General features: G+C 37.2%; 1 protein-coding gene across 1 annotated transcript in view; it reads right to left on the bottom strand.

Annotated features, from left to right (window-relative positions):
- The window catches only part of OXCT1 (3-oxoacid CoA-transferase 1), an 86109-nt gene that overhangs the window by 22837 nt on the left and 43633 nt on the right, over nt 1–19639 (bottom strand). The window contains exons 8-13 of the mRNA XM_059492599.1: nt 17525–17632; nt 14854–14965; nt 14385–14479; nt 13669–13717; nt 10509–10581; nt 9664–9739 (exon numbers count right to left, since the gene is read on the bottom strand). Of these exons, the coding sequence (XP_059348582.1) occupies nt 9664–9739; nt 10509–10581; nt 13669–13717; nt 14385–14479; nt 14854–14965; nt 17525–17632 (513 nt within the window). The remainder of the gene's footprint in view (nt 1–9663; nt 9740–10508; nt 10582–13668; nt 13718–14384; nt 14480–14853; nt 14966–17524; nt 17633–19639) is intronic.

Here is a 19639-nt window from a genome sequence, read left to right as displayed (position 1 = left end):
TGAAGTAACAATAAAAGATTTTTGCATTAGCCATGCACTTCTGAGAGGTCCAGTGTTGGCAGTTATTTATACAGAGAGTTGGGTAGAGAACAGACACAAGCTGACAATTTCCTTGCAACTTCTCTGTTACAATACAAGTTGGGAATTCTCCTTTTCCCATTGTGCTTTCATCAGCAGTTTCCTCTGAGTCTCAGTCCAAATAACACTAGAGTGCAAGACATGGAAATTTTGGACCTGATACTTTGGGTTTTAATTGACATCATCGGTTGTCCTGCCTTCTTTGTGTAGACCTACATAAATGTACACAGTATTAGTGAAATTTCTTATAATGACTACTTATTGCAAAATGAACTGTTTTGTTATTGTGGTAATGGGGCATCTTTAAGAAAAAGAGAGAAAGGTAAGTTGGGATATTTTCTCATCTATTGCATTTACATCTGAACATTTGAGTGGTCAAAATTTATTTATTTGAGTGGTCAAAATACAACATTAATGAGTCTGAGGAATTAATTTAGCCTAATAGTAATTCCTAAACAGGAACCATTGTGTTTGTTTCATCACCTATGCCACCCAAGACAACCTGGCATTCCAGTGGAAACTTGTGAGTACTCCAAAGTGGGCCAGGCAAAGAAGATATTTTTCAGGAGAATGTGAAATTTTGCCTGAATGGTATTTCAATCAAGTTAGAAAGGTGCTACAACAAGCAGGAAACAATTAATAAGAAAATTCAAGCAGATAAACAGCTGAAGAAGAGCTAGATGAGAAAAAAAGAGAAAAATTCAGGAGCCTTCTAATACTCTTAAGGTTTTGAATCCACACTGGTGCCTTAAAACCTTCCTCTGCATTCCTGGGGGAAGGACTTTTCTTCTGTAACTGAATTTTATAACTGCTCCCAACATTATATGAAAATATACACTTGAACTATTTGCTTAAGTTAAAATAATGTGATCTTTTGAGATAAACAGGTATTCCATCAACAGTACAGCAGAGCAGATGCTAATGATGAGTTCAAGAAACAATGAAAACTTGTTAAATACCTCTTGAATAATTCCATTCAAAACTGAACATCAAAGCACAGGCAAGGTAAAAATGTACCCTTGCTTGGAAAGGAATCAAGCCACTTCCCTCCTAAGAGTCCTTGCCCATGTTTCCAACTGACCTAATACTGTATTAACAAATAACATTCAGTCTGAAATTTCTCTTTCCTTCCGTTAGATAAAAGAGTACACATACCTCACACTATGCTTTGTTATATTAACAAAGTTAATGAAACTGCTGTTTCAAGAAGTCTTACAGAAGATAACAAGTGCTTCTAGTTTAAACTGCAAGCTTCCCATTTAACCTCAATTTTCAGGCATCCCCCTGAAGACTGGAGAAGATGCATAGGAGGAGAGAGCAAAGATGTCAGCATTGTCTCTCCTGGCCACAGACACAGACGAGGTGTCAGATATTAAAGGAAAAAAGCTATGGAAGGTGTCCTTATCAAAGGAAATTATTGTATCATGCCAGGGACAGACACTAAAATTCAGAGCAACTGGAACAGTACAAGATTCACAGAGAAAAGCAAAAGCTAAGGTAATGTAGTGGCTACATGGTACTGCCATCACAACCACCAACTGTGGTAATGATGCAATCAAAAGGATAAACTGAAGGCTCCTTCAAAGATCTCCGCTCTGCCCCTGTCTGCAGTTCTGCTAACACACATCAGTCACACAGGTCTCCCTGTCTGCACCGACACTGTCTGCCAGCACTGATGTGTCAGCATCAAACAGCACAGCACAGTAAAGGAGGTCATCAGATCCATACCTAACGATCTCATCAGTTGTGGGGTTACACCTGGTTGGTTTGGGAAAGCACATATTAGCTCAAAATTTTGTTTTAGGAAAAAAAAACCCACAAAATCAGAAGGTAATATTAAAAAAATACAGACGCATAAATCTACTCTAGCTTCATAAAAATGTAGATGTCTCCTTTGCCCCTTGGTAACAGTCCTGTCCTGTATTTAACGAACAAGTATATTTGTAGTTGATTCTAAAATGAAAGTCACAACTCTTCCAGATCTCACTTTCCATTTTTCCAGTGAAAAAGACTGGATGAAGATTGTATGAAAAAAAGATGGATAAAGCTCAAGCATTCTGAACTATATTTCCTTGTTGTATTTTACACTGATTTTATGTCCTTACGTATGTCCCTCTTACAGAATTATTGTAATTATACTGTCAACTAGGACAGCTAGATTAGATCTTACTCTGAGGAAAAAAAACAAACAGTGGGAAGTCATTAACAGGATTTTTCATTCAGAAGAGTGGGTAATGCAACAACACAATAAGTTGATACTGGCAGAATACAACAAAACGAAGCACACTCTACATGCACAACAGGGTAAATGTATTTTTTAAAAGATACTAAAAAAACCCTAGTTGTATGGTTTCACCATACAAGAAATAGACTGGTTTTGAAGAATGTTAATCAGGTATCTCCTGGCACACACACAAACACATAGTGAAAATTAAAATCAAAAAGTAAGTCCAATTTCTGAAAGAATGGAGTATAAGTTCTTGAATGATTTCTTTTTCTTGGCAAAATGTAATAATAACTCTACCCTAAAATTTAACATACACAAATACATGCACTAATTATATTTTTATTTTCCATTATCAGAAAATTAGGGCTGCATGAAATACATGCAAGGAAAGTTGGGCAAATTTAATTCCTTTATTCTCCCCTAAACCCAAATTGGGTTTAGGGGAGACTAAAGGAATTCTTATTTCAACCATTGGTAACAGATTTGAATGACAGAGTAAAATTCAAATGAATACGCTGAGAAGCCGCATCTCAGGAGCAATGCAAAACAGTCTGTGACACGCTTCATTGAAATGGATTTGCTTTACAGTGATGAATGTTATTTCAGAGTAATGGGACAATTAAGCTGTCCATTTACCTTTGCATACCATTTCCAAAACACATAGCATAGCATGCAATAATTAAATTTTACTGCCAACATAATACTAGTCTCACTTGAAAGTGATGGCTCCATATCATAGTAACAGTTCTCACCACTAACCCACAGATCAGAAGTCCTTTGACATATGCTTGTATTTTTGAGACAGGCAGAATTTCTTCAGCTGCTCTCATTATCCAGAAGGCAGAGCTGCCACTTCCCACACTGAAAATTTAGGAGTATGAATAAAATACCAATAGGGAGCTCCTACATTCCTTCTATGCAGTCTGAAGAGAAATAAGCATGAAGAAAATTGATAGAAAAAGCCATCAAAAATGTGGAAGTAGTAGAGCCAACATAATACACTCTGTTTCTCCTCTTTGGCTGCAAGCTTTTGCAATAGTGATAATTTTGTGTTGCAAAGGCTCTACAGGGCTTTCAGGCACGTTTGTTGGGAGATAAGCAGTAAACTGGTACATTATTGTAGGTGTAATTTCAAGAAGTGTGTCTGCAAAAACCTAATACATCTTGATACTAAACCCATTTCAATGTCCTATTGAAAAGTAGATTTCCAAGAAGTCTCTGGCTAACTTAAAGTCCCATCCTTCTCCTCTGTTGAAATACTGATGTAGCCCTACTCATGTCCTAGACATCAGACAACTTAATAGTATTACTGAGAAAAACTTGGTATTAATACTAAAACAAAACAGTCATTAAGTATATTTAATCTGCATATTTTCTATTCATACAGATTTTAGCCCATTTTTAGTACTTCACACATTTCATGGTTAATAGGTAAAATACTTGCAATGCTGTACATCTTGAAACAAAACACTGAGTTTAATGTATTCAATGCCACAGATATACCAGGACAACTAGGAGAGTAACTAGACAATGTGTTAGGATTCAAAATGAAAATATGCCCTATGCAAGGCATTCCTACCCAAGCCAAGTGATAAACAGGCTGCAGTAGGGCTCCTCAGAGAAGACCTACAGCGCTCTCAGGCAGTCAGGGACGCAATCAGGGATAGGTGTTCTTTCTTCCAGCATTAAAAATTATAATTTTGTATAAGAAAAACTTTTGGTGTGGAGACCTGCACTTCCAGTTTTGCCACTACAAATAGCTAAAGGGAAAAATAAAACCAAAAAACCTTCATGCAGACACAGAGTTGCCCATTTACCTTTACATTAAAAAACGTCTTTGCTAATGAGGTCTGAGTGTCCAAAACTGTGCAAAATATGTACTTTGAAGTTCCGTAGAAAAGCTACCAATAACATATAAAATCATATTCCTAATGTCTTAGGTTATACTAACCTCTACAGACTGTACATTAAAGGATTTATTATTGAATTTGAATGGGTTTCCTCATTTCTTCTTTTCAGATAATCTTTGATAAAGCTTAGAATTTTTTCTAATTTTATTTAATTCTTAATGTTTTAATCCTTTAGGTTTGGTTACTCCAAATTAGAGCATTAAAATCTCAGGCTGATGAATCTAAAATTTAAGGATTTTTTTCTTAAAGAATGGTACAGATTTATGTATCCAAACTTCACCCCCTGCACAAATTACATCACTCTCTTCTTCTCTTAGTGTTAGCTAACTGCACTACCTTAGCAATCTACAAATTAATTTTAAATTTTCCAGTTGAAGACTATATAAAGCTAAAGTTTATTTTCCGGATTTGTATTGTTTATAGAGATTAGGGATGCTAAATAGTGTCAGGTCCTGTATCATCTCTGAGGCTGCTTGTTAATTTCTGGACACTAGGCTTTGAGCCTGCTGTCTTAGGAAAAGGCCAGCTTCTTCTGCACCTTTGGATGTATTCTGTCTGCCCTTGTGAATTTACACAAGTCCAGTCTATTAACCACTCCTCATTCCTCTTTGACGGTGGGTACTAAGTGCTATATCTACACATCTTCCAAATACCTCCAGGGCTGCTGACTCCACCACTTCCCTGGACAATCTGGTCCAATGCTTGACAACCTTTTTGGTGAGGAAAGCATTCCTAATATTCACTCTAAAACTGCCCTGAAAAACCTTGAGGCTGTTTTGTCTTGTACTATCAGTTGCTGGGATAAGGGGCTGACCCTACCTAGCTATAACCTCCTTTCAGGGAATTGTAGAGAGCAGTAAGATGTTCCCTGAGCCTCTTTTTCTCCAGGCTAAATACTCCCAGCTCCCTCAGCTACCCATCACAAGCCTTGTGCTCCAGACCTTTTACCAGCTTTGTTGCCCTTTTGTGGACATGCTCCAGCAAAGTCCTTCCAGAACTGGGCAGCTTTCCAGCCACTCTGTCCCAGCCTGTGGCACTGCCTGGGGTGTTGTGACCCAAGGGCAGGACCCAGCACTTGGCCTTGTTGAACCCCACACCATTGGCTTCAGTCCATCAATGCAGCCTGTCCAGATCCCTCTGCAGAGCCTTCCTGGCCTCTAGCAAATCAACACTCTCACTCTACTTGGTGTCACCTGCAAACTGACTAAGGGTGCACTCAATGCCTTCATCCAGATCGTCAATAAAGATATTAATCAGGGCTGGCCCCTACACTGAGCCTTGAGGAACTCTAGCAGTGACCAGCCCCATATGGACATAACTCCTTTCAGCACCACTCTCTTGGCCCAGCCACCCACAGTTCTTTACCCAGCCAAGTGTCCCTCATCCAAGCCCTGAGCAGCCAGTTTGTCCAGAATTATGTTGCCAGATATTATGACAAAAGCTTCACTGAAGTCCAGGTAGACAACATACACAGCCTTTCCACCATTCACTAAGCTGGACACCCTGTCATGAAAGAAGATCAGGTTCTCAAGCAGGAACTGCCTTTCCCAAACCCATCTGCCTGATGCCCTGGTTGTCCTGTATGCCCTGCATGATGGCACTCAGGATGATCTATTCCATAACCTTCCCTAACACTGACAGGGAAGGCCAGTGTTGTTAACCTTTGCTGACAGACCTGCAATTCCCTGGATCCTCCTTCTGGCCCTTCTGTAGACAGACATCACACCTACAAACCTCCAGTCACCTGGCACCTCCCAGGTTAACCAGGACTCCTGGAAAATGATGGAAAGTCTCAGCGAGCACATTCACCAGTTCCCTAAGTACCTTGGGATGGCTCCCATCTGGTCCCATAGAATTGTGTGTATCCAAGTAGTGTGGCAGGTCGGTGACCAGCTCCCCAAAGTGTGGAGGTTTTATACTGCTCCATGTCCTTTGTTTTCCAGCTCAGAGTGCTCAGTACCTGGGTAACAACTGCTCTGACCATAAAAGACTAAGGCAAAGAAGATATTAGGTACTTCAGCCTTTTCCATGTCTTTTGTCACTATGTTTCCCCCTGCCTCCAAAGAAGGATGGATAACTTCCTTAGCCCTCCTTTTGTTATCAATGTATTTATACATTGTTTACTGTCTTCTATGGCAGTAGCCAAATTAAGTTGGACTTTGGCTCTTCTGATACTCTCCCTACATAACCTCATGAGATCCTTGTAGTCCTGCTGAGTGTGCTACATTCTCATTAATGATTTACTGCATAGTTAGCTTTTTCCCCTGCAAGAAGTTTCTGCCTAGCGAAATATGATGTCATGGACATTTAATCCATTTTGTGCTTTCAGATTCATCAACTTCCAGCAGCAGGAACCCTCCACTATTGCTTCAATACTTTTTCTGCTGCTACAGTGTGTCAGCTGTATCAGTAGTCATATTAGGGTTGTTTAATGTTATGAGTTGTTCAGAAATGCATATTAAAAAGACAGAAGCCTTGGTGTCACAAGGGAACACGGCAGAAGTTCTGGTGTTTTGTTTTGACCTATTCTTAGCCTCTGATAACATGTCACAACAATAATCATAGTTACTTGTGTTCTCTTAGGAAGGATGGGGAAAACAAAGCACTACTCTGTGCAAGCCGCCACTGTAGTACTTTGTAGTAAACTTGGCCCTTGCAGAAGGGCAGCAGAAACTGTTTCATGAATGCTTCTGTTCTTAGGGTTTCAAGAAGACACTAGTTGAATGGAACAGAAATGAAGCAAGTACATGCAGGGATATGTGCAGTCAATCCCACAGCTTTTAAAACCACATGTGAGATGTGTGGCAGCACAATGCTGCTGCTCTGTAAATGCTGGGAAGCGGCCCTGCTGGCAGCAATTTCCAATATTAACTGAGACACACAGATAGGCTACCAGAGTCCTGCACTTGTGTAATGAAAGGTGGCTCCATCCAGTAACAACCAGCAGCCATGGGTTATCTGCTGTGGCCTGACATACTCCACGATCATGACCTCCATGTTTCTCTTCAAACTCTCTTGGCCAACTTCTCACAGACTCATTCTGTTCCCAGGGGATTCACAGAAATTTGCCTCCTTCTCCTTTTCCTCCTCAGAAACCCTCTTGTAAGTTCGAGAAATACCAAAGTGAGGAAGACGAAAAGCCATTAACTAGTAGTGCTTAATGGAATAAAATTACCAATAAATGCCAGTATTTAGGAAGTAACTTCTGCCTAAGCAAACAGCATTGCTTACTGCATGTGCTTAAAATATTCACACCCTCTTCTTCCTTTACTCAGGGGATTTTTCTCTCCATTAAAAGTCAGCAGATAAGAGCAAAAAAAAAGCTATAATTACTGCAATGAGACTTCCTCAGCTCAGTTCCTAATAGTAAGTGCATGTACACACACATGCACACACTAGGCCTCAAGTGTTATCAAGCTCTTATGGGACAGAAAGGTCTGCTTCATAATAGTACTTGTTCAAAACATACAGAGCTATTACTTGCCTCTGAAAAAATGGCAAATATCATCAATACAAGAATCCAAAACTATAGTGTATTTAACCAAAACAAAATGAAAAATTTTAGAACAAAAATACAGCTTGAAGTTTCCTTACACTATGAGTTTTCAGCAAAGTCAGTCTTTGTATCACCCACACACAAATCTTGTGACTAAAAAAGGAACACATCTTGCCCATAATTAAATGTAATTGACTATAATATATCATCTTATTTACAGGAAAAGCAGGGAGACCTGTTTATCGATGGGCTAGTTAATCCCATTTTTAAAATCTGTACTGTAGAATAGCAGTAACACATCAATAAAGTAGATTAAGAATCATCCATCCAACAGATCTCCATAAAAGTAACCAAAGAGAAATTACTGCTGCTTGGAAAGGCTCCTGGTTGGGTTTATGAAGTGTCATTGGCATATTTACTCTCAAGTAAATACAGCTCACTGCAGAGTAAATTTCCAAACAGGCAAAGATCAGCAAGAGTGGAAAATGACAACAGCAAAAGTCACGAGGATTCATCTGATGTATGCTGTAGTATGTAATAACAAGGTACATCTCAAAGGTAACAAAAAGTCAAACAGTCTTGAAAGTTGCACTTTATACTTTCCCATTTTGAAAACATACCTGTTATTCACAAATTTGAGGTTGCACAGAACTGAGAGGCAACTTCATAGGTAAGATAACCAATACCAGATATAAAAAATAATCTTTTTGATAAATATGAATGCAAAACTAAAATCACTATCTTTTAGATAGTGATTTTAGGGATGAACATGTAAATTTGCACCATTTTGAGAAGGATCACAATCAATCTTAGCTTCAATGTTTCAAGAAATGCATGTGTAAATGAATCTTGTTATCAGTACAAAATGCTGTCTTCATCTTTTGATAGTTCAGATCTTGAAGGGCCCATTTCAGCCTAGCCATAACCCTTCTCATTCCCCACAATTACTCACACAGATACCTGGATTAGCCCTTCACATAACCCTTTCTCCCACATCTGCTTGTATGGCTCCCATGTCAGACACCATCCCCTCTCAATAAAAGCACTTTGTGCCCCAGCCACTGCTCCATGACTTCCATGCTCAGAGGTCTGCTCACAGACTTCTGGGTTCAACTAATGCTTCTCCAAGAGACAAGGACATTCATTTGGGTTTTTGTCCACCTTTAATCATCTTTCAGTTTCCCAAGGCCCTTAACACTGCTCAGGCAGGTAGAAATATGTTTCATTGCTTTAAACAAGGCTAATAAGGAAGTTTGCCTCTAGACATCTCTGATACATACCGTATCTGAAAGTACCATATTGAAAGCTATTGAAAATATCAAACTTGTCAACAGTATGGAAGTCACTAATGTTTAATGCTAGAACATAAAGTTCAAAGAATGGCTTAATGTTATCCACTGCTTAAATAATGCTGGAATTAGCTTATATTTCTATCATTGAAACCTGAATGTCTGTTTGGCTAAATACAGTATTATTGCTTTTTCCTTAATGTATTTGAAAGGGCAATGCTACAATCTTTTGACAGAAATACAGAAAAATAATGCAGGCTCTTTTTATAATTTTATAATGAACTACATCCTGGTTTACACTTTCCTCCAACTTACTGCTCCAGGAACAACCATACAAGAGTCATCGCTCTCAAGAAAAGGCATCAGTCCTCAGCCAAAAAAAAGAGACATTTGAAAGGCATGGACATAAAAGGCAGAAAAAAGACTTGCATAAATAATTTTTGCTTTTCACAATGCTCAAGCATAATTTTAGAAGGCTTACTTCTGATAATGGATTGCTTGGTGCCAGCAGTATGCAGGAAAAATACACATATCCTCTATTTTACTACTTTTAGCTTAACAACTCCCATTCTATTTCTGCCCTTTTCTCCTTTGCCTGGCCCTCAGCTACATTTTTGTTATACTAAACAGAGTACACTGCCAGTAGTTCAAAAACCTACTTACAGGAATCATCCAGTTGGCCAGGTCACCGTACTTAGACACCTGCATAGCTCCAAGCATCGTCAAATCAACATGGCCTCTGTTAACAGAAAGTGTGTAATTAGCATATCATGTTCAAGTAACAGCCCACAAATCTTAACAAGCTTTTGTTCATGCTCATTACATCAATTTTAAAATGGTGGCATATGACAAATGTAGCAACTGTTTGTCACACACGTAGCTGGGGTTTTTTTCCCCCCTTAGATGTATCACTGATGCAAATGTCTCTCTTTATGCTTACTGAGCCTCAGAAATGTTCCTACTTTTGTCTGGTTTGGTTAATTGCATGTGCAGTCAATCATCTCTGAACTCATACTTTTTAGTGCACTCCTTAACGTATTTACATGCACCCATTATCTTTTCAGAGCCATTAGGATTTAGTGTTTGTTTGCATCCAAACTCCTTTCCAAAAAACAAACAAAAAACAGGTGCAGACGTTGAATTTCCATTAAGGAGGTGGAATGAGGATCACAATTGCAAGCTGAGCAAAGAAAATATACTGAGTGCAAGTACAGATTAGATACTTGGAAATGACCAAAAAATAGTTGTTAAAATGTCACTACAAATGTGTTTATAGATGGCCAGGTGGTAGTAGGCACAAACATCACCATGGTATCTATTAGTGCAGCGTTTTTTTATTTCCAATAGCTAGATTTAACCCTCTGTAAACCATAACTGATTAAGTCCATGATAATTTTACAGGTTGTTAAATGCTAACCGCATTTGGAAGAAATACTTCTGAGTTCTGCCACTGATGCAGTTTATTCTTTTCCTGTTTCAAAAAGATTAGAGTTTGTGTTGTTACATACCCTCTTATCATTGCAAATGATTCATCACTAGAGAAATAGGAAGAACCTGGAAGAACAGTGACTGTCTCCTTACCTGTAAAAGAAACAAGATACAGTATGCATTTTGTTTCTTTGACAAATGAAGTCACAGCTATTTACCAAGAAATAAGAGTTTTTTATAAAATTCCTTTGGATTCAGTACAGCTACAGCCTGATTACACTTACAACATCCCATGTAAACCTAATCAATCCTAATGAATTGTGAAGCAGTTTGTTAGAGTTTCTAATGATAGGCTTGCCTGCTGTTTGACCACCAGCAGGTCCAGGCAAGCACCAGGAACATCAGAATGTAGGAAATATCTATGGATTTTAGCTTTCTGCTCCATTTACAGAAAAAGTAAGAAGTAACTGTCTTTTGAAACAGAGGAAGATAAAGCCTTCAGGACCTAGAGAGGCTGCAAAGAAAAGCAAGCCGATCAGATTGAACAGTTGCTAATGATGAAAAATACAAAAAAATAAATGACAGGTCTAGTCTATTCTTGCTTTTTTAAAGGGCACAAGAAAATGTGCTTCTGTGTTCTGTACTGTGCTCTGAACAATGCTTGATGCAAGCAATGGAGCACACCTGGAAGAGTCTTTATTTTGACTCTGTTCAGGGCCCTTTTCTTCCTCTTCTGCCTGTTCTTTGAATCAGTCTAAGCAACAAACATTTACAGAGGGTGCCTCTGATAAGGCAGAAGAAACACAGATGAAGATGAAATTATAAAAGAAGCACGGTAAACTTGAGAGAGGAAAAAAATATACAAACCAAAATATTTTAGCAAGATATGACATACTGTAACAACAAAGGGGAAGGAGAATGATGCATCATTAAACAGTTTCCAGAAAACAGAAGAAAAAAGAAAATGAGATTAACTAAGAGAATGGGAAAAGGGAAAAAAACTGTGCATAAAACTTAAATAAGAGATCTAAGATATGTGCTTTACCTACTGAACTCATCTGAGGCATATTTTATGCCATTTGTATGGAAATTAAATAGAATAGTATAGAATTAAGGTCATACAAGTGGTCTTTCACACTTCTCAAGAATTCACCATGCTAACACTCAGACCTGGTGAGACAGCTTGAATTATCTTTCCCTACAGGACACGCACCCAAAGCAGTGACAGAGAAAACAGGGTTTCCAGGCAGCAACATGGAGAGAGAAGCCCAGGATAAAGTGACAAGGTAATGATGAGAAGAACGACACACAGGCTTAGGACCACAGAATAATGTCAAAAGAGCACCACATTACCCACTTCTTAAAATGCTCACAGGAGGTCAATACTTTAAAATATTTCTGCTGTAATACAGTAGTATACTTTTCAGTTGCAGTCAAGATATCCTTCATGAGAGACATTAAAAAAATGAAACAAACAGAAAAACCCACACCTATTTCAGAGCATTAAAATTACATTTGCAGAGAGAAATTTGGCAAAAGCCCAAAACAGGTATATGTTTTAAAAACTTTGAGCTGGACTTTGGGGCTGAGGGATCATTCCAGTTAATGAATGAGAACAAGATTAATTTCTATTTCTCTGCCATTCAGCTTCTGTTTTCTTCACATGGTAGATTGGTGGTAGGTCTGATGCTTGTCTATCCCGTGTCCTGTTTACTGCAGCTTCAGAGGGACATGTGAATGTGCTTAATATCGAATTAACAATAGTACAATAATCTAATTTTCTTGTTGCATTCTGACATGTTATGTTAGCTTCATGTCTTCCAGACTGACTCTTAAAAAAATTTATCAACTATAAATAACAATTCAAGACCATCTCAATTTCCATGTTAAAGCACAATTTTTTTCAGATAATAAATTAGGTTCTTGGATATTTTTTTCACTGTCACTCTGTTAATATGTTCGTTTTTCATACACACCCATATTAAAACTTAAGTTCTAAAATTCATGCATATAATTTCACTCATAGTATTTTTTTCTTATAAATATTTTTATTCTTCCAGTGAATCCTCTGACATATTCCTTCCTGTAGTTCTTGAAACAATTACATATGTACTGGTGAAATGCTGGACTCAATTTCTTAAATGATTTTTTATTTCAAACCAGACAATGGCCTCAAATAACTCCACATTTAAAATATAGTAACAGAGGCAATTACCTAGTGCTATGATAAGCATCATTTAGCTGAGCCAAGCAGCAAATGTTTCACATCAGTGAACAATTGCTGGACTGATATTAAATTAAAACCATTTTATGTCAGTGCTTTATCTCCTTTTGACTTTTCAGAGTTTAATTGTACTTGCTAACAGCCACTGAGAAAAGTACTCCCTGTATAAATACATATGTAGACACTCATCCATGTATTTGTATGTATGCATGTGTATATTTGAATAAAAAAATGAAATGTGTATCTTTTCCATATGAAAAAACAAGTCTGAAATGTCAGGTCTATAATCAATACCATTAATATCAATGACAAAGTCACAAGGCCTATTTCTGTTTGTCACAATGCAATATTTAAATGTATTTTTACACGAAGACAGAAAATGTACATAAGCACAACTTCTCCATGAAAAAAACAGAAATCAGGCGGGTGCACTAAATCATAAGAAACTTACATATTTATATTGAATTGCATCTTCTGAGGTGAAATGCCCTAAAGCAGCTGGGCAATGACAGTATGTGAGAATTGCCATTCCCGGCTAAAAGTGGCAAAAGCAGCTGCCCACAGCAGTGCCCTTGGTGTGCCAGATGCCAGCTGCGCAGCTCTTTCCCACTGCCTTGGCTACCACTCCCTCTCTGAATGCAAATGAGTTATATTCCTGGCTGGGAATAAACCAAGCCATTATACACGGGATGTTTTAATACATGTCCCAAACATAAATCATTGAAAACCATTTTCTAGAAGACTCAAGGAAAAGCAGCAGGAAAACAAACCCATATTCCTTTACATGCTGCTCAAAACAATCTCACTTCTGAAAAGGATGATTTAACCATTTACTGATGGGCCTGGAAGACAGTCTCTCCCCAAAGAAGAAGATTATCGCTTAAAAGAAGACAAATGCATTAATATTTACTATCAAATAAAACAGGTCTCTAGGTTTAAATACTGTATCAAAAGAAAAAAATTAAATTAACATGGTTATTCTTTTTCCATTAATTAAATTTAATTAAAGTATTTACCTGCATTAATCAGATCTGGATCTACTTCATTTTCAAGTGGATAAGGACCCTGACAACAATACAGATGTATGTCAAGCATTATAATAAAATATCTCTAAAATATAATTAATAATTGCTATATTATTTCCAATGCTTATTACCAAAACCAGATCATGGCAGACATGCATTTTTTAATCTTATTAAATCAGAATTCTGTTTTTTACCTGGAAAACATCCTGATATTACAAGCCACAGTTTATATCAAGTAACATATCAGGTCTTTAGGACTTATTGTTCAAGGATGTTAGAATTACAAAACAATCATGAAGTGAGAGGTTTGTTTGATTTGAGTTTCTTTTTGTTCTTAATCTAAGTGACACACATTTTTCAAAAAAAGGTCATAACTGCAACTTCATAAAGTTATATGACAGTAAAAATAATATACACTTTAAGCTTTATTTAAAAATATGTTTGCTAAGGTTTACAATGCTTAGTCTTACAAATTCCTGATGGTTTGAGTCCAGAATCTTAAGGACATCCTTAGCAAAGTAGCACCATAAGCATAAAATTAGCATTTCCTAGAAAACTTCTCTGCAGCAGAGTGAGAATTATACAATGATATAATATAGCATATATATTTTTAGCAATATCATAATCAAGTTGGAGGCGCACAGGAAATAAAACCCAGCCACAGCAAAATAAAAACACTACAATAACTGACCAAGATATATCCTTACCAAACCCAAGACTCCATTTTCACTCTGTAAGTGAACAGTTATGTCTGGACTGATGAAGTTACTGGCCAACAGTGGGATACCAATACCCAGATTAGCTGAAAAAAGGCAGTTAAGGCAAAAACACTTATTGCAAACGAGTAAATTTTAAAAAATTACTTCTATACTATGAGCAGATTAGAACTGTTCCACTCACAAGCACTTTTGTTTTTACTTAAATACCTCATATTTGTGATTAATTATTTTGCCATTTGGACTGCCTAATTGCATTCTGTCAAATCCTATATATGATAAAAATATCAATGTGCAACTTCTACTTCAATTGGGTATTAATAAAATGAGAGCACCTCAGAGTCCGGTAAAGACAATGAGCACATTAATCAATCTGTTCTAAACAAACCAGATGGGTTTTTTATTCTAGTCAGCAATCACTTCAACCTATAGCACATCTACAGTGTGTGGATAAGGATACCATACATGCCATCCTCAAACTCCAATGCAGCCCGTTTGATGATCCGCTCCCTCACATTGTCTCCTTTTTTTTGCTTGGCTGTTGAGTCTTCAGGCTTTCGGATTGATAAGCGCTGCAAAGTAAGAAGTAATCATAAGTAAAGATTAGAATCCAGATTCTTGCTTCTCAAGACACAAAAGCTTGATTTGTGATTGCACTGAGATACTTGGTCTAAGAATAAAGTCATTTACTCATCTTCTACAAAAAAACCTGACCTTTTATTTTATGCATTCAAGCTTAGCTAAGCCAATGGAGTAATCAAAAATTGCCAGCGACAGCCTTAGAGCAAAACATTATTTCTTTCTCTGTATTGCCAAGCCTGATACATAGAGAAGTGGTGAAGAAGGCACCAAGCACTGTGCAAATACTAGCAAGTCTCAGATTCATTACCCCAGAGATACCTAAATAGATTTGTAAAAAGTCAGCCAAAAATACAAATACTGCTCTCTTCCTGCATTCATTCAATTCAATGAGCTGTTCTAGATTTATAAGGATTGAACAGACAAATGCCATTCATCTAAAGATACTGGGGAGCTAAGAATCAAAATTTTCAAACATAACTCTCAATAATCTTGCACACCCCATGAATTTGTTTCCTGTTATTTTCTCATCTTAAGTTAATGTTTTGTAAATCACATGCAGGTGAAAACACCATGACATTTAAGAAGTTTGTAACATCTTTCTTTTAAATTATTGTCTACATAGATTATGTTCTTTGCACATCTCTCCAATGCATGTAAAATTCATCTGGGAATCATCATGTCCTGCACCCCCATATGTCTTCCTATCTTCTCCTACTTCAGGCTACAATTAACACATCAGAAAAAAATTATCCTGTTACCTTTCATCACCACAAAAGAATTTTTGCAGAGTCACTTTCTCCTTAGGCAGTCAGAAACAGTCAATATAAATCCTTTTGAATTTCCCATCACCTTCCTTTTCATGCCTTGGCTATTTTCCCTAGAATTGCTTAGTTTGTGGATTGATAAAGTAGGAACAATTACAGAGGGTTTCTATACAGCAAAGAGAAGGCTGGATAGAAATTATAGCTGGTGCTAGAGAAACCACTTTTAAGCTATATTAGGCAGGAACTGCTATTTAAAGCCAGTAAGAATTATGACAGACTAGCTTCTCTTTATTTCTTTATTTCTTACATTCTTCATCTTCTCTCACCACTTACCATACCCACTGCTTTTCTGCGTACAGCCAGCTGATTTATAAAATTTAACAGAAGAGTAAATAAATCTGCCATTTCCTTCCTATAAAAGCAAGAGCTGCCAGAATTACAAAACTGCATAATCAAAATTAATCTCTGTTACAATTTTGCTTGGCAGTTTATAGTAGCTTTCTCCCTTACCCCTGCCCCCGTTTTTTCCTGAAGCATATAGGGAAGGGGGCAGATGATGAGGTAGGTATTCACCAGGTATTCAGTAGGTATTGACTAAATAGATATTCACTTACGCAGCCAAGATGCAGCAGAAGCAAAGTTTAATAAATGAAAAATTATTTCTGTCATAAAAGGTAAAAAGCTTTTCTGGGAGATAATGCAGCCATTCAGAAGAAGAAAACAGGCCATTAATTGTAATCTGACCCAACACAACCAGAGGGGAAAAAAAAGGTTTGACACATCTGTTTGCAGTCAATTACTCAACAACATGCAAGATGCTTTTGCAGAATGAACAGACGAAATTAAAAAAAGAGCTTCTTAACCTTAGTATTCACAAAAGAGAATGCTCAGAGAAAAGGCCTTGTACGACTTCCTGGGACTTGTGCTTTGATTTTAATAACAGAAGTTTAATTATTAAAATCCATTTCTGCACTTTTTTCCCACAGATTTTTTCTCCTTGTGTCATATATCTTCCCTTCTACCAGCTTATTTGATGAACAATTCCCACCTCCAGACTACAGAGACACAGAAGAAATACAGAATTTTCAGCTGCACATTAAAAGGATTGTCACATCACCAAAATGAATATAGGGACATAGCCTGAGTGTGACAAAGTCATAGAAACAACAAAGAACAATTACATAATCATAATTTTATTGGGTGTTTTCAGTGGTGGAGTATTATTGCAGCAATGTTAATAGCTATTGACATCTTTTATTCAGACCAGAAAGGCCACCAGTTAGAAAAGTCCCTGATAAAAGAAAAGGGAACAAAGGTTTGCAAGACCTTTGCAACATAATATAATTCAATGTACAGCACAGAAGGGACTGAGGCTGGCCCTACATGCCCACATCAAAAGCTGTCCAGTGGAAAAGAAAGTCAGATCCTTGTCTAGGTGTTCCCCTTGTCATATCTACAGCAGGTGAACTGAGAGGGAAGGAGAATTTAGTAGCATTTTCCACTAGATTTTCAACTGCAGTAAAGTCATCCAGGGCTACAGCAGCTGCCCTAAATTATTCAGGAACTGAACCAGACAGTATGTAGTGAAAGAAAGAAGGCTCAATCCTCGGGCCCCCACCTAACTACTTAAGTACCTATCTAAGCTCCAGTTTTTAGCAAAACTTTATGGGTCTTTCTCACACTATTTTCTCAGTGTTAAGACTTGGTGGCTAGACTAAACACCACGTAAATTTTAAATACACTCCAAGCTGAAATATGTTGTGACTGAGAAGCTGAGCTACTTACTTCAATTCTCTTCTCAAACTTCTCTCCTTGTAACAGACGATCAACATAGATTTTGGGAACATGAATGTCTTCTGGGGCAAATGCTCCTATATCAACAATTTCTTCTACCTACAGAGTAAAAAAGAAAAGGGAAAAGATTTAGAAAAAATTATTCAATGAGAGGTTTTAATACCAATGAAGTTTTGAAATGAAACATTAAATTTACAGCAAATGATGTCAAGAAAACTAATGAATGGGACAAAATATATAGTCTTTAAAACAGATTAACTTATCTGCTTATCTGCTCTCTTCTTTCAAAGTATATTTCTTTACAAAAAATTGAAAGTAATTTATAATTTTACCAGCCCATTTGTATGGCCAACTTGAAGAAATAATACTGTGTATATCAGTTACATCAGAGTTGTTTGTAACTACAAAAAATTTCTGCCCAAACAAAGAACAATATGCTACTAACAAAATACATAAATATAAGGCAGAAGTATTAATTTAGAGGATATAAACACAGAAGATGAAACAAAAGTGTTCCATAGTGTACTCAAAACTAAAATACAAAACATTTGAACTGTAATAATGGGTGGCAAGAAAGAAGACAAAAGATGAAGATCTAGAAGTCTTTATAGTTAGTTGAAACAGAGATTAAGCACAAAATGACACTCATCACCTGTAGTAGATTTGAAATGTCACCTATCAGGAGCAGCCCAGATAATAGGGGTTTTCCTTCCTTCTAGGCCTGAATTGGGGGTGATCGAGTAAGAGACGCTAGCTACTATGGACAGATATTTGCAGCTAAGACTCTCAGCCATGGCTGGTGCTTTCCCTAACAAGTCTGAGGTACACAGAGCACATTTCACTCTGCCACACAACAGACTCTAATGTTAGCATTGTTTGCATTTGCATCAGCCACAGAGAAAACATGTAATGTTAGAGCAACAGTCAAAGATAACATACAACAATCTACTACAAAGGACATAACAACGTACTCAAAGATCAAAAGACAATTTCCAAACTGCTGTATCACCAGAGATTCATTAAACTCTTAGGAATGCCCAAAGCTTAGTAACTCCAAAACAAGACCAGGGATATGGTAAGGGTAAATCTCTGAACAGCTGTCACCAGTGAAGCAACATTAAAGAGTTTAAAACTCAATTTGACAACCTACTGGACCATATGATCAATATTAAAATCTATAGTACGTCTGATAGAAAATTACCTTCCTACTGCGCCTTGAAATGTGACAATAAACAAACAAAGAAACCAAACAACCCACCCTAAAAGCAGGAGAGGGAAAAGAAAAATTAAAAACTAATGATCACAAAATCAGGTTCAGATGATCCCCAAAAAAACCCCTGGTTAAAGAGACAGAAAGGATGTGCTGTGAAATCTGCAAGGCAAACATTCTAAGCAAAAGGCAACAACAGCTACAGCAACACAAGCCTCAGTGCTCAAGGAGAATAGAGCCCACATCCAGAAAGCCATTACCCACAAGATAAGGAGAGCCAATCAAATCAGTATCTTGAAAATTCTGATTTGGGTATTCATGAAAAAATGCTAAAGTTTCATCCATCTCACTTGAAGTTTCTAATTTTATACGCTCATTTTAAGATTAATATGGAGACCACGTCAAACACAGGGGAAAATTAAAAAATCCTGAAGCACACAGCTGAAGCACATTGCACTTTTAGTGTAGTGACTACTGTCAGATCATCCTCAGAAGACAGGAGAAGCAGGAAACAAGACTTTCCAATGAAGCAATAGGCAAGCAGATGATCTGCTACCAGCAGAATTCCAAAATTCACCGTTTCTAATTACATTTATCTTCACTTATCAGATGGAAAACTAGGCCTAGGGAATACTAATCGCTCTGATTTGAACTTTCTCACAGAATAACTACATTTATTTGCTGCAGCAGCTGAGATTAAAAATCCAAAATCTTGGCACAATTCAACTAACTCAAACAGAATTATACTGTCAGAAAACTTGACACACTGAATTTCTCCCCCCATAGAATACACCGAATAAATTATTCATCAACAATAAATTATTGGATTTTGTTATCAGTCACGCCATTCTGCTAATTGGTTTGTATTTTGTCTCTTGGGACACATCAGTCAGCCT

This window comes from Ammospiza nelsoni, chromosome Z (genome assembly GCF_027579445.1).
Source record: "Ammospiza nelsoni isolate bAmmNel1 chromosome Z, bAmmNel1.pri, whole genome shotgun sequence".
Classification (NCBI taxonomy): Eukaryota; Metazoa; Chordata; class Aves; order Passeriformes; family Passerellidae; genus Ammospiza; species Ammospiza nelsoni.
The sequence above is the reverse complement of the archived record's forward strand: the minus strand, read 5'-3'. Positions and strand labels throughout refer to the sequence as shown.